This window comes from Syngnathoides biaculeatus, chromosome 10 (genome assembly GCF_019802595.1).
Source record: "Syngnathoides biaculeatus isolate LvHL_M chromosome 10, ASM1980259v1, whole genome shotgun sequence".
Taxonomy (NCBI): Eukaryota; Metazoa; Chordata; class Actinopteri; order Syngnathiformes; family Syngnathidae; genus Syngnathoides; species Syngnathoides biaculeatus.
In genome coordinates this window covers 29,721,312-29,737,262 of record NC_084649.1, presented here as the reverse complement: position 1 = coordinate 29,737,262, position 15,951 = coordinate 29,721,312, and the positions used below count along the sequence as shown (strand labels likewise).

At 43.5% G+C, this 15,951-nt stretch overlaps 2 protein-coding genes and 1 long non-coding RNA gene across 6 annotated transcripts in view; 1 reads left to right on the top strand and 2 right to left on the bottom strand.

The window, feature by feature from the left end:
• Positions 1-4,685: 4,685 nt before the first annotated feature.
• LOC133507513 (uncharacterized) lies at positions 4,686-8,114 on the bottom strand. Its single transcript, XM_061832613.1, has 2 exons — positions 6,551-8,114; positions 4,686-6,466 (listed from the first exon to the last, which is right to left on the bottom strand). Exon 2 carries the CDS (start codon positions 6,179-6,181, stop codon positions 5,162-5,164), a length of 1,020 nt encoding a protein of 339 aa, XP_061688597.1. The 5' UTR covers positions 6,182-6,466; positions 6,551-8,114; the 3' UTR covers positions 4,686-5,161.
• Positions 8,115-11,017: 2,903 nt separating this feature from the next.
• On the bottom strand, positions 11,018-15,607 carry LOC133507891 (uncharacterized). Its single transcript, XR_009796933.1, has 4 exons — positions 15,482-15,607; positions 14,596-14,649; positions 14,367-14,438; positions 11,018-14,112 (listed from the first exon to the last, which is right to left on the bottom strand). It is a non-coding gene; the product is annotated as an uncharacterized LOC133507891 (long non-coding RNA).
• The window catches only part of mtmr14 (myotubularin related protein 14), a 114,432-nt gene continuing 113,651 nt past the window's right edge, over positions 15,171-15,951 (top strand). For 3 of the 4 annotated variants that reach the window (XM_061833442.1, XM_061833439.1, XM_061833437.1), the window contains exon 1: positions 15,502-15,631. Coding sequence is in view for 1 of the 4 variants with exons in the window: in XM_061833435.1 (XP_061689419.1) it covers positions 15,320-15,631 (312 nt within the window). In the remaining 3 variants the exon portion in view is untranslated. Of the gene's footprint in view, positions 15,632-15,951 lie in introns of all 4 variants that reach the window. The other variant, XM_061833435.1, reaches the window with a different exon arrangement.

Sequence of the window (15,951 nt, the reverse complement as noted above, 5' to 3'; positions counted from 1 at the left end):
TAATGCACAGTAATAAAATAATACAACTGTTAGAGTTCTCGTTAATATATTTATTATGGACTTGCAACAAAGCCAAAGTATCATCCTTGCTTCGAAGAGTCTTGTTCACAGGACGAGCTCCTACACACAGATGCAACAGTATCTTCCTACAAGTGGCCAAGGACAACTCCATCATAACCAAAGAATGTGCTAAATCATCATCATACGATGTGCCACATCATCATCCTAGAATGCACCTTTGTTCATTTCATCTGCTCACCCCTCCTTTTGACCTTGTGTGTTTTCTAATTACAAAAGAGTACGTGAGAGGCTGGTTCAGAACGTGCTTGGAGACTATAACTGGCCTGTCTATCAAGTCCTCCTAATCAGAAGAAAGACGACTTCTTGTCCATTATTTGTGCAACTATTCCAGCATGTTAGGTGATAAACCTAACAACAACCAAATCACATGAGAATGGATTAGCAGGAATAAAGAAAAAAAAATAAAACCAAAATACATAAATATAAATAATAAAAAATAAAAAATACATTTCTCACAGGAACACTTCCATGTTAGTCAGCAATACATTTTAAATATAAACTCTAATAATTGTAATCCCTGAGCCCAACCAACTGTCCACATACCTGGATCATATGAAATGAAATCAAAAGTGTGACCTTCATGGCATCCAAAAGGCCACCTAGCATAAAAGTTACAGGAGACGTGGATTAGCACCTGTGCTGAGCCGCACCCTTCCAAAACCCACACTCACATACACGCACATGCAGGAATAGCTGCACAGTTAGCCAGCTTGCCTCCTTACTCAAATACAGCAACACAATTCGGTATGTGAATTAAAACTTTTACAATGTGTCACCAAACAACAGTTCTTGAAAATTTTGACATGAAATGATTAATAAAACTTATGAAAAGAAATTTGTTACTACGGCCTCGGGTACATACCTCTCGCAGTCAGATTCATGGCGGACTGGCGAGAGATGGGCCTGACTTACATCACTTCGGTTTTTAAAATAAATGCAATGACTTTCCAAATAACGAAAATATAAAATATAATGGCAAAATAAATAAACATGTCAGATTGAAAATAAAATTGCAATAGTGAAGATAATCCAAAACACAATGTGAGGGATTTTGGTGAAATTAATAAAAAAAGTAACAATATAACCAACTCTCCACACCTGGCATTAAGCCTTTTGTCTGACCTAATATATTCCAAATTTTTGTAATCTGTTAATTCCAAAAATGAGACCTGCCCCCTGCCCCCTCTAACATATGTCTCCATTCTGATACAGCTGCCTTGACTGCTTGAAGTTTACAGTCTCCAATGTCATAATTTTGTTCTGCTGGAGTTAGTTTTTTTTAGATAAAAATGCCCTGGGGTGTAATCTTCTATTCTTGAGACTTCTCCGTGAGAGAACCGCCCCTATCCCTGAATCAGATGCATCAACTTCGCCGACAAACTGCCTATTGGGATCGGGCAAGGTGAAGTTCGGAGTTGAGGTAAAGCTAGCCTTGAGCTTACGGAAGGCTGCCTGGCATGCCGGGTTCCAAACGAAGTAACTGTGGGGTGAGGTTAGTGTATGTAATGAGGCCGCAACCGTACTAAAGTTTCGGATTAATTTGCAGTAGAAGTTGGCGAACCTAATAAACCTCTGCACCTCCTTGCAGGTAGTCGGAGTGGGCCAATGAAGAACAGCCTCGACTTTACTAGGATCCATGCGTATCTTCGTCTCCGCCAAGACAAAGCCTAAGAATGATAAGGAGGGTTGGTGGAACTCACAATTTTCAGCCTTGACATATAGCGATAACTGTTGTAGCACCGCACAAATGTGCCTGAAATGGGATTTTCAACCGGGGGGGTGAAATCAGCATGTCGTCTAGGTACACAAAAACATATATGTTAAGCTTTTCGCGTAAAACATCATTGATAAAATTCAGAAAAACGCCTGATGTGTTTGTGAGTCCAAAAGGCATCACTCAAGATTCATAATACCCCGTGGGCGTGTTGAATGCAGTCTTCCACTCGTCCCTCTCTCTCATCCGCACTTGGTGGTAAGCATTCCTCAAGTCCAGCATGGTAAAAACCTTGGTCCCCTTCAGAAGTTCAAAGGCTATGGCAATGAGGGGGAGAAGTTACCTGTTCTTTATTATGATGTTGTTCAGCCCTTCGTAATCGATGCAGAGCCGCAGGGTCTTGTCCTTCTTTTCTACGAAAAAGAAGCTGGCTGTAGGAATAATTGTGAATATAATTATAATACATCTGCTTCCAATAAAGAAATGCTTTGCTCTGCTCTCGATAATGTGCCAGCCTCTTAGCAGGAGATAGCACAAGAACATGAACATCTAATCATCAGAACTGTTCGAACCAGGTGCATCTGTTGTCTGTGAAAGAAATGATGACCACACATGTACTCAGCAATCTTCCACACACATGAACGAACAAGTACACTTTGTTTCCAACTATGTTTTGCTCACCCCACTCCTTTTTATGACATCTATGTAAATCAGGGGCATTTTTAAACTAAATAAATAGAGGTGCTGAGGAGAGAATAATCACAGAGTGCAGTGGTAAATTGTACGACACAGTTGGTCTCATCTCTCCTCGCGAGCTGTCAAACTTGAACTGGTGTCTTTGATTACTTTTTGTCCAGTTTAATGAATGTCTAATTGGAAAACCTAACATTTACTTGGTCCTCTGAGCCGGTCTCAAGATACCTGAGGTTTCCAGGGGCTGAGTCAACGTCCAAGCAAAGACCGTGGCCACGGAATTTGAGACCCTTTCCGTAACTAGGCCTCGGCTTTGCGTCTGGAGGCTGAGGGTTGACGAGAAGTCGAAGGAAGTAGACATCTCTGGTGAGTAGGAAACTCACACACTCATGAGGAATGAGTGAATTTGCGCGTCTGGACGACTGCAGCAAAAGGAAACCTCGAGAATACTCGTCCCTCTCAAGGAGACAAATTAGTCTATAAAACAGAGAAAAGGGCAACATATGTCCCGTACAGGTATGTACTTGAGCTCCGTGAAACGAGTGCATGTCTAAAAGTGTGAGTGGAGGTTCGCCACCTCATTTGAGCAGGAAATTGAGTGACAACTATTTGAGGATGCAGAGTTTATGTGCTGTTGGTGTAGCCATCTGTGTTAGCATTTCCACTGTGTGAACTTGTAACCATGTAACCCTTTGACCTGAGAAAGCAATAAAAAGAACAGACACGGACTACCAGTTTGGCAGTCTGAGGGAGTGCACTCATGCAGAGGGTCTCCTTGCCTGTACCTCGCGAGCAAGACAATCTTGGTTGGTTTGAGTTCACTCACTACAGTCCTCAGGCTTGTCTTAGCTGTTTTTCTAGGGACATCTCTGACGCATGCACAACAATTGAGATGTTACAAGAAAATAAAGGCACATCCTAAGGTGACAAATTGGCTCGACCATGATTTTTTTTTGGAGTGCAACAGTTAGAACTGAGATGTGACAAATAAATATTGCTCTGAACAATATTTATTAAAGGCAGAAATTACTAAATGCCATGTTTTTGATCACGAAACACTATACGAATGAAAATGCACACCTGGGCTGTGTCACTCACATCAGTGGATTCTTCCAACTGCAGTGAGAAACACAATCACCGATTTCCTTCCACACATCAGCCATGGCTTCACAGTGCCGTGTAACTGTACTCCTTTACAGCTGCAGAGATTTTATTGAAGATAATATCCATCGATCCATCCCTTTTCTTCACCGCTTATCGTCACGAGAGTCGTGGGGAGTGCTGGAGCCTATCCCACCTGTCAATGGGGAGGAGGCGGTGTACACCCTGAACTGATTGCCAGCAAATCGCAGAGCACATTGAGACAAACAGCCGCATTCACAATCACAACATGCTTCATTGGAAAGTGGCAAGGAGGAACACCGCGGCACCGGTGTGGCTGAGTTTCGGTGCCCGTGGTGGCATATAAGGAGGAGGTGGAGCCGAGCTATGTTGCTATTAGGAGTATGTTAAAAGTCGCCGCAGTACGCGATGAACACTATCGAGACATTGTTGGCTGGGCGACGCGCACATCGACACATTTCACACGCGGATCTATTGTTATGTTATGAGAGAGACCGATTACGTGGTCCACCCCAAATGATTATTTTTTTTTTTAGTAGCTGTATGCGCACATCGACACATTTGATACGCGGATCTTTTCTTACGTTATGAGAGAGACCGATTACATGGTCCGCCCCAAACTATTATTTTTTTTTAGTAGCTGTATACACACCTACCTGTTAATTGGAACCCACGAAGCTCTTGTCCTCTGCACCCGTGCAATCCATTTTTCACAATGAACAGGGTCTCTTTCAAACTTATGAAGGGTAATTCCATTCTCCCGAGTTGTTCAAGCAATGTCCAGCAATGCAATGAGCCGGCATTTTGGCTAACATGAAGAAACAACGAGCTACCTTCCCGGAGGTAAAACTAATGGAAACAAACGAGTCCACTAGGGGTGCCGCTGTCCTTTACGTCACTTCATGCTTCTTCTCGAAAACAAATCCCTGAGAGGATTTTCATGGCGGGAGTTACGAAAAGCTGTATACGTCAAAATCATGTTTTGTGGTGAAAAAACACATGGCTGTGGGTTTTTCATTCATAATATACCAAAAATCATCCATTTCATGACAGGCCCACTTTTAAGACCGACAGAAGAAAATATATGAACGTGCCAAGTCAGAAAAAGGAAAGAACAAGGATTTAACTATGGGTGATGTTAAAAAAGGCTGTGGAAGATAACACTTCACACAAAACCGACATGAATCAATATGTAGAAGATATGGAAAATTTGAAAATTCAGAGAGCAACCCAGCATTTTAGATAGAGCAAATTAAACAAAAAGAGTAAAACAAAAAAATTAGCCTTTTGAGGAATACAGAGTGAAAATGACAACTGGATTCAAGACTAACAGTGGGTGGCGGGGAGATAAATTTGCATTTGAAGGCAAAAATACACAATTACCAGGTTACCTTAAGTGTACTGTGAAACACTTTATTCGCAAGTTCTGACAGCCAGTATGCCCATATTTGAACTTTCAACTGGCAACCAAATACTACTTCATTTAGATGTTTTGCTTTCATCACCCCACAAAGAAATTTGCCAAAGTGAAACAATGTTGTTAAAAGATTGTCACGTCCCATCGGATCGGGGGTAGGACCCAAATGCAGGAACTCGGAAGACGCAAGGTAGTTCAAGAAGAGACACGTTTATTATATGCAGAGGTAGGGGATCGAGCAGGCAGTCCGGTGCAGCAGCGGTAGTTGGGACATTGGGCGAAGAGAGCAGGTGAGCGGACAGGCAGGAGTCTGTACACAGGGTGGCTAGACAGGAACGTGAGAAGGCGGCGACACCATCGCCTCCTCCTGGACAGCAACGTGAGAAGGCGGCGACACCATCGCCTCCTCCTGGACAGCAACGTGAGAAGGCGGCGACACCATCGCCTCCTCCTGGACAGCAACGTGAGAAGGCGGCGACACCATCGCCTCCTCCTGGACAGCAACGTGAGAAGGCGGCGACACCATCGCCTCCTCCTGGACAGCAACGTGAGAAGGCGGCGACACCATCGCCACCTCCTGGACAGCAACGTGAGGCGGCATCGGGTCGGTCCCCACTCCCACGTGAGCTTGCAGTGCATCCGTCGAAACTGACACGTGGGCGTGTCAGTTCCGACTGCCGCGTGAACTCTGCTCGGAACAGCCAAACCTCGACGTGGGAATGGCGAGGAGGCGGGTCAGTTTCCAGAGCTACGTGCGCTTGGCGAGGTGGCGAGTCCGTACCCACTGCGACGTGCACTTGAGGTGGCGAGTCCGTTCCCACTGCGACGTGCACTTGGCAAGGGGGCGGGTCGGTTTCCACAGCTACGTGCGCTTGGCGAGGTGGCGAGTCCATTCCCACTGCGGCATGCACTTGGCAAGGGGGCGGGTCGGTTTCCACGGCAACGTGAACCTGAGCAGGCGGAGAGTCAGTCGAAACTGACACATGGGCGTGTTTCGGGAGCGGGTCAGTCCCAACTGCCACGTGAACCTTCATCAGCAGCGAGTCCGTCGCCGTTGCGACGTCAGAGTAGCTCGGCTGGTTCGCCAATCCTTGCCGGACCTGGGCCGTGAGAGCCGCCAATTCGACGCTCTGCCCCTCTGTATCCGCCTGCATTTCACGGTAGAATGCCTCGTGATTTGGTGGCTCCTCCTCCCTCTGGGCTGGAAGCTTCGCCACCAGCTGCGGTTCTGCGGGCTTCGCCGGCGAGGAGTGGGAGGACTGTGTCTTAGTTGCCGCGCAGCGGGAGGCACAAGGGAGCGCCCGGCCGGGGCGTCTCCTCTGGCCGCCACGCGGAGCTCCCGGGTAGATGGCCAAGCGGGTTCCCTCGTACAGATAGGTGTACTTGGACCTTCAGGGCGAAGTCGCTCGGGTGCTGGAAACGCGGGGAGGTGAAACACACTGATTGGGATGAAAAGCCGGGCAAAGAGATTCAAAATCAAAGTCATCGGAGTCGTACGGGTTGTGTTCGGGACGTATTCATACCTCGCTGGCGGAGTGTAAGACACGGAAGCGGAGGACGTCAGGGAGCCTACCCGGATTGGACAGGCTTGGTCCTCCGGCAGACGGTCTACCTTGCGTCGGTCCCGGCGACGCCGGGTCTTTCCTGCTGGGTCCTGTATTGGCCAGTTCGTTCTGTCACATCCCATTAGATCGGGGGTAGGACCCAAATGCAGGAACTCGGAAGACGCAAGGTAGTTCAAGAAGAGACACGTTTATTATATGCAGAGGTAGGGGATTGAGCAGGCAGTCCGGTGCAGCAGCGGTAGTTGGGACGTCGGGCGAAGAGAGCAGGTGAGCGGACAGGCAGGAGTCGGTACACAGGAGAACAATCAAAGCAGGCAAAGTAACGAAGGAGTCAGGCTTACAAGGTTGGTCGGAGAACGGACGAAGGTCGGTACAGACAGGTTCAATCAGGGATACCAGAGCACACGAACGGGACATGGAAGATCATACGAACTGGCGCCGGCCAGTTGTCATCGCGGTCATATAAATCCACAGCATAATCAGGCTGCATGAGGCGCAGGTGTGCACCTTCCAATCAGCGCACCTGCGCGGACACCCGCACAGCTCGTGCTGAAGCGGCAGGATCATGACAGATTTAGCACAGGAGGGACACAAGGTTAGCAAGAACAAACTGCAAATTTGTAAACAAGTTGAGAACTTAGAACACAACTTTAGTGCAGGAAGAACAATTTCAGATGAAAAAAAATAGTTTTACTGAATGCATGAAAAGCACAAACAAGTTATGCAACGATAACTGCACATTTCTCCAAATTACTGTTTGAGGAAGACTTCAAAATGATACAATTGTTAAAATGAACAGAACAATCAGAAAAAGCTTTCTGTGAGATAAAAAAAGGAATTAGTGTCAAATTATAGCAAATCCTTTATGCAGATAGTAGATTGTAAATGTCATTTTATGACCTCAGTTTCGGTGCAACAACATATAGACTCAGCGGAGCATGTGCACTACCCCAGTATGTAAGACCAGTTATTGTGACGTCTATTGCTGTAGAAACAAGTTCAACCATAATTTTGTTCCATCCTCTGATTTTTCATCAAAATAACACGACCTATGAGGAAGGTTAAAATCATGATTGTCAAAAAGTTAATAGAAAAATGAGCCAAAAGCTGAAGTGGCCTGAGAGATCAGCCTTTAGAAAGAACAGAACTGTTATTTGTAAATGGCTCAGCTAAGGAAATGCATGGTATAGACAGCAGAAATGAAGATGCTGAGGTTCTCGCTTGGAGTTAACAGGTTGGATAGAATTAGAAATGAGCTCATTAGAGTGACAGCCAAAGTTGGATGTTTTGGAGACAAGGTTAGAGGGAGCGGACTGAGATGGTTTGGACATGTTTAGAGTCGAGAGAATGAGTATGTTGGTAGAAGGGTGTTGAGGATGGAACTGGCAGGCAAAAGAGCAAGAGGAAGACCAAAGAAAAAGTTGATGGACGTTGTGAGGAAGGACATGAGGATGTTGGGTGTTAGAGAAGAAGATAGACAGCCAATATGCATTTGCAATAGTGCACGTTTTTGAGCAGTTCTGAAAAAAAAAAAAAAAAAAAAAACGGGTGCATGATTTCATCCACAGCCAAAGTAAAACATGCAAATTGTTAGTTGATTTCAATACAACTGTCAAAAAAACTGTTACTGTATCCAAATACCTAGCACATACATCAAGCAAAGATGTGATTTTATTGGGAAATACTTCCGTGGATAGAATACTAAAGAAAGCTGCATTGAAGAGAAAAAAAATATCCGAAATTATGAAAAAAAGTCATGTGTCAACGGGGGAGAGGGGGGGCAATGACACAACAATATTATCACACACATGGGTTTACACATCCTGCATACTAAAAAAGGAAAAAGTACTAAAATAATATATGAGATAGACTTAAGAGTGACATCATTGTTGAAATAAACTGAGGGAGCAGGAAAAGCCCTTAGCTAAAATTTTAGTGTCAATCACGGCAGGAGCCTTGCCAGACAACAGCAAACACCTTATCTAGATGGTTTTAAAGGCGAATTTACGACCTCAGCTTCGTGCAACAACAAAGAGCAAAAAAGAAAAAGATGGAGTTTATGTTAGCAAAGAACAAAAAAAAAAAACAGTTTACAAAAAACATATAAATGGGAGGCCATTTTGAGCCATGGTTTTTTTACATATCTCAAACAGGAGGGAAATGAAGAGTAGATACATTTAAAAAAAAAAAAAAAAGTAAAGCATGTTTGATCTGTGCTAAACATAACCCACAAGGTTCAGACCAAAAAGGGGGAGTTTTCCGGCACCTAGTTATCCCTTTCAAAATATATATATAGATTTTATTGAATTAGATCGAAGCGAAGGAAAGATATACTGTTTGGCCATTGCAGAAGCCATCTCTAAATTGAGAGGTATTTCCAACAAAACTCTTTGATGCTCTAACAGTAGCAAATATATTATGTAATGACATAATACCATGCTATTGCATTCCAAAACAATGCAAACATTAAAAAGTGTATGGTGGAAACAGACTATGGCCAAAGTTTAGCTTTTGTTAAATGTTACATCAACATTATGACTATTTCAGGCTTTAAATAATGCATGAAACATTGTTTAGGAGGCCAATATGAAGCTAATGATGATTTGAAATTTGCTGACTATATGAGTAAAAATGTTAAAAGGACACACACAAGCGCCAAGTAATAAGGATCTTCCAGGCTCTCAGCAGTAGGCCAAATTAGTGGAGCTGCGGGGCTGGGTGACGTGTGAGGAAGGAGCATTGGCCCTCTCTTAAGTTACCGACAATGCCAACAGCTTAAAAAAATAAATCAATAAAATAGAAAACTACATTTAGGTTAATTTGACACATTGTAATAAGGTCATTTCAGTCGACGATCCATTTTGGTTAGGTGTGCGAAAAGCTGACTCGCGGGTGGGTGTGAACTTATGGTGTCTAAAAATACCCAAAAGTCAGAGAAGACATTAAAAGACATCTAACCTATTTGGGACACTTAGATGAAATGTCTACACTAAAAGTGGTTAAGTCCCAAATTGGGAGGCTGTGGCATGGTCGCAATCATGATAACATTCTTCCTGCTTATAACACATCTTTGGAGTGTCAGAATGTTGTCCTAATATGAAAAACCTTTGACACTCCAAATCATTTTGAGTACCACCAAAGTATCTTTGAAACCCCTTTTATGAAGAAGCAAATCTACCTCTCCTTGCTTCTTTGCGAACCCAAGTATAGTCTCAAGGCCACAGAGATAACTTCTAGTATCCGGTCTTCTAAATCAAAATTAACCAAAGTAAAAGTGATCCAAAAACTCAAGGGTGGTGACTTGTTTTAAATAGAGACAGGCATTTTTTGGAAAAAATAATTCTTGGTTTCCTATGGTAAAACAAAGGTGGCACGGTAGAACAGTTGTAAAGGAGTTGGCTTCACAGTTCTGGGGACTGGGGTTAAAATCCCTGCCCAGCAGTGCCTTCGTGAATTTTTTCTGGGCACTCCGGTTTCCTCCCGCATCCCAAAAACATGCAACGTTAATTGGACACTCTAAACGACCCCTAAGTGTGATTGTGAGTCCAGCTGTTGTCTGTCTTCATGTGCCCTGCAGGTTGACTGGTGGCTGGTTCGGGGTGTGCCCCGCCTCCTGCCTGGTGGCGGCGGGGATGGGCTCCAGCACTAGCTTGACTCTTGTGAGGATGAGCGGCTGAGAAAATGAATGGATGGATGCTAGAACAAGTAGAACATTTTTATTGAAAGATTGTGTTGTTTGGATGACAACGTTTACAGATTATCCCAGCACTATCACCAGATGATTGTACCTTGGAATTTGGAGTGGAACAGTATTTGATAATGAATGTAGAAGAAAAAAATGGGATTTTGTGTTTACACTAACTTCTTTTGAGAATTGAAAAAAAAAATGGTTTCTAATTACATAGCACTGAGTAATGTCACATGCATGAAACTGATAGAAACTGGAAGCAAATTAGGAAATTTATCAGCTTCAACGTGTAAAACCATTTTTGTGATTACTAATTCATTTAAGTCATTGTCATGTAGGGACATCTGATGGTCGTGCAGAGGTTACAGTCTTTTTGATAAATTCAGGGAAAAAAAGGGTAACAACTTACTGTGCTTCTTCTTCTTTTCCTTTCGGCTTGTCCCGTTATGGGTTGCCACAGCGTGTCATCTTTTTCCATCGTAGCCTATCTCCTGCATCTTCCCCTCTAACCCCAACTGGCATCATGTCTTCCCTCACAATATCCATCAACCTTCTCTTTGGTCTTCCTCTCACTCTTTTACCTGGCAGCTCCATCCTCAGCACCCTTCTACCAATATACTCACTCTCTCGCCTCTGAACATGTCCAAACCATCGAAGTCTGCTCTCTTGAACCTTGAACCTCGAACCTAACAACTTACTGTGCTATTGAAGAAAAAAAATGTAACTGGTTACTGTACTTCAATAACTTGATTATTGCCATTTGTCTGTTCATCCTATGTCTTTTTATGAATTAACATCTACTGTACATGCAGTTTACCAAACACTAGCTGAGAAGAAAAAGCAGCAATATGTGAACGACAAGTGTTTTAACATACATCAACGCCACTGATGTTCCAAGTGAGTATAAATTGGCTGATCAATTCGCAGCAAGATTTGAGTCCTTAGGTTGTTGGCGTAAAACCATCAAAAACGTAGACAGAATCAACTCCATTCATTACAATGTATAAGAATTGGGCAATTGGACACAGAGAGGGTTTGGAACTGTGTGTGAACAGTTATGTGCTCATTTATGGCATTCCAAAGCAGAGTCGCTGTTGACAGGTTGGGTGACAGAGGAGAAATCTGTGCTATGTTTGGAGAACAATGCTGCGCAGTGAAGCCAACACACAGCTACGGAGTCATGCCACCGAGGGGCTTCGAATCCTGACCGACTCATTCCGATATTGACACCTCCATGTATGAGAGACCTGGATGAATGCCTTTCGAAGATGCACAGCCCTGTTGTCCTCAAATTTGATATCAATTGCTGTTTTCCAGAAATCTTGACCTTGTGTGGATGCTGTTGTATTTTGTCCATGTGCTCTCATTTGTACAACTTATTAACACTGTTTTCCACAAAGAAACATGTGGCGGAGATGTATGCTTTAACGATGAAGAATGACAGTGACGATGACGGTTTTCTATTAATCTTGTCCGATTTGCTTCTAAATCCAGATTATGAGTTAAAACATTGTTGTCTCAGGGTATGTGTATTTGTTTACAGTAAAACTGATTTTGTAAATTAAAATCTTTAGGAGAAGCTATAGGATGAAGAAAGTATTTGAGGAAGTACATGATAAACAGGGGGTTGAAAGAATTTATTACTATTTTAGTTATTATTCTAATTGTTTTATCATGCATTTGTTTGTTGGTCTTACTCTGAATTGTTCTCCCTGTGAGCTGCATGCGTGACTTAAAGTGTGACCTAGCGACACCTGGGAGGTGATGCACCCTTGCCGACGTCTCCATTGTGACCTCAGCGCGTTTCCCTGCTGACCTTAAGCAAATACTCAACACGGGGAGGCAATGTTCCCCTTCCAACACATGCGGATAGTGTCACGACCCATTGGTACGGAGGAGGACCCAAATGCAGGACTCCGGAGACGTACAGGCAGTTTGGGAAAAGTGTTTATTTGTTCTAATGTCGGGGATCAGGCAGACAGTCAAAGAGAGCAGCGGTAACTAAGACGTCAGGTGTAGAGAGCAGGTCCGCTGGCAAGCAGGGGTTGGTACACGGGAGATCGATCAGAGATAGCAGGAGTATCAAAGACGTCAAGCTTACAGGGTCGGTCAGAGGACAGGCAGAGGTCGGTACACGATCAAGAATACGGGCCTGCAGGAACAGGGCATGGGTGGCGACAATCTGGCCAAGCCAGACCGTCCGCTGGGCACTATATATACACAGGGGTTAATCCCTGCCGATGAGGCGCAGGTGTGCGCCTCCCAATCAGTGCAGCTGTGCGGGTACCCGCACAGTCAGGGTTGGACCGGCAGGACCATGACATGCTGCCCCACTCCTGGCGATCAACCTTTATTGATCTGTTAAGTTGTTGAGTTCTTTCGAACTCAAAAGGGGGATGCTAAAATTTCGCTATTGGGTTATTGTCATTGCTTTCATTACCAGATTGTACAAATTGGATTTTTTTTGCCAAATCAAATTTTCGTGCTTTGTTGTGTTGTACTCTGTCGAATCCAAAAGGGGGACTGAAAGGTTATGTTAGGACTGCAACCTGCTCTAATACCCGGTTCCAGGAACTGCCTTAAATGGAGTTGTTTTTCCAGCAGGCTTCAGCCTTGTGTGACTAGCCAAAATTGAGTTGTTTTTTTCGCAGGCATAGGCCTTGAGTGACCAGCCAGAACGGAGGTGTTTTCAGCAGACTCAACGGCCTTGGGTGTCTAGTCAAATCAGTTAGATGCTGTTTTCAGACTTGTCCACCAACGGCAGCGTTCCAACATTGCATATATAATCTTTGTTCTGCTTTCACACACACACACTCGGTGTCTGGCCACAGCCTTTGTCTGTGTCACATTGTGTCTCACAGAGCGCTCTGTTCATTAAACTTTGAAGTGTTTATCACATTTCACGCCTCTGGAGTCCAGTTATTGACCTAACCTGGAATTGGACGAACACGCGGAAGGACCCCAAAAGGCCCTCCTTCCAACACGTTATTGATTTTGATTGGTAGGTTCAAAATTCACTCTAGAATGTGGTGAACAGAGTAACTTTTACTACTACTACTTTTTTCGACTGACAGACGGAGTTCACGTTCGACCAGGAATTGATGTATAGTGTTCATACACTCACAGGCGGCATTGATTTTGCTGTCTGACGTGTAGATTGAGATGTTGTTGGCATACAAGGTGAGCGCACAATCGAACACCACCCTGAGGCACGCCCATTCGTATCTGCATGCATGCGTTCGCATAGGTATGATGACAACGATCGTTTGATACGGTTTGTTTGGCAGTGTGGTGCCAAGAAGGTCGTTTGTGAGTTGGGCGATGTTGACGACGTCAAACTTCTTGGATAGATCAAGGGCCACTAGCACCGTTCTTTTGCATGGTTTCTTGCAGTTGAAGCCGTTGATGATAGCCTTCGTTAATTGATGGAGCGCAGTGATGGTGCTGCACTGTTTCCTGAATCCGCGTTGATGATCGGCCAACGATACGTGTTCCACCAATGTAGGCAGGATTCCAGTAGTTTTGCTACCGGGAATGGTAGCATGATCGGGCGGTATGACGTGCCTTGGTCTGGCGGCTTGCCAGGTTTCGGTAGAGGCACTATTCGCCCTCTTTTCCAAATGGCTGGGATCACATTCGACAGAATTGAGAGGGGCAGGCCATTCGACGAACTGTTTGGCTAGTTTGTTGGCACACTTGGTGTTATCGTGGCACGCTGAGCCTTGGAAAAATATCTCTGTACCGTAACGTAATACCGTTCTCATAATAATACCGACAGGACTGGCATCACTTTCTCAATCCTCCACTTCAGATGTTCTGGAGATTTTTGTGGCTGTAAAGAAAATATCACATCACTGACAAGTCGATAGATATAGTCATGACATCTTTGAATCACCATTGAATTCCTGGACTCTTTGAAAAAGAATATAATTTTCATGAAAAATTAAAACAAAACATCCCAAATTATGCATTTATCCAAAAAATACTACATCAATGAATTACACTGTTGATATGCATGCAGTGAGAGATTCAAATGAGACGTGGCAATTATGATTTCACTTTTCACTACTGCGAAAAATAACTTACTCATCACTTTTACTAAACCCGTCTTATTCTGCCCCAAGGATGTTGGGCGGGTACCAGAACCACTTGTGTTAGCTGAAAAAAGAACAGATATTTTGGATTAATTATAAATTACACAGCCTGCACCCTTAATTAGACGGAAGATATATCCTCAATGGTGGAGGCCAATGTTTCAGGATATTTAAAATAGATTTGGTTGAGTAGCAAGATTCCATCTACTAAAATTGCATACCACTCTCAAGATGAACATATTTTTTCTTCGGAGGATTTGCCAAGGTATCTTTGCCTGCAAAATGAGTCAACATATTAATGTAAGTACCACATTTTTAATTATGCGTGTTCTAGTTCAGTTCAGGGTGTACCCTGCCTCTTGCCCGTTGACAGCTGGGATAGGTTCCAGCACACCTGTGACCCTCGTGAGGATAAGCAGCTGAGACATGGATGGAATTGAAAAAAACTATCATTGGAAAGAGCTTTGAAACCCCCTTAAAATCTTACTTAAATGATCTCAATAGCTCAAATAACATAACATAACATAACAGTTATGATCATTTAAAGATTGTGAATATTGGCTAATTCTGGTATTGGTAAAACAACAGAAAAGAACAAAAAGTTGTGACCTTCCGAGTTAATTAGGATCTTCAAGATGTCATGACTTTTTTGTTTCTCAACGAACTTTCATGAAATTTCAGAGATGATACCATGACTATTATCATTTGCACTTATTTTCATGAGGGTTAACCCCATAATTGCATACAAAGCAACAAATTGGCGACCGATTTTGCAATGCGACCAACATCTTTGTGAGCGTTAAAAAACAGTGCAAGTAGTCATATGACCTTCATATTTCACCTACCTTCACCCCCACGAAGTTTGAGTGTGTGTAGCAATCTGTTTTCAAATAGTTTCGTCACTGTTTCTTCGCTTAGAATTTGATCTACATGATGTAGCAATGCATGGTAGGCCCTTCTGCCAAGTGTAAACATGTTGACACCCTGCCAGCTGTCGAAAGGAATTGTTACAAGGAAAAACTTGCTCTGGTTGATGGAGTTCACCCCAATGAGTTACCCAAGGAGGAATGGAAAACAGATTTGACATACTATCCTGGTGAAACTTACCCTGACATTGTGAACTATTTTCCAAGTCTTTGTACCATGGATGACCTGAAAGCTTACAAGAGCATGGATGCGTACAATCAGTTTATGTGTGACTGGGTTCGCGATCTTGTAGCTGTTGTCAGAAATGGATACCACCTCGTCAGTAGAAAGGTCAGTGTTTACATCCTATATGATCGATATTTCATTCCACTGTGACTTCTCAGTTTAATGTAGTCGTTCCTACTACAGCTTTTTAGCAAATCCGATTATTTAATTCATGTAAATATAAATGTATGTAATTTTGTGAGGCCAGGAGCAATTTAATAATCACATCATTGACCCCTAACGGGACAAGCTGAAAGAAACACACTAATATAACGACATGTGTGCCACAAATTAAGCAAATTATTGACTAACTGTGCCAAACAAATATGAGTGTTCATCTGAGATGGCAACATAACGACATGTGTACCACAAAAGCCGAAAGAAAA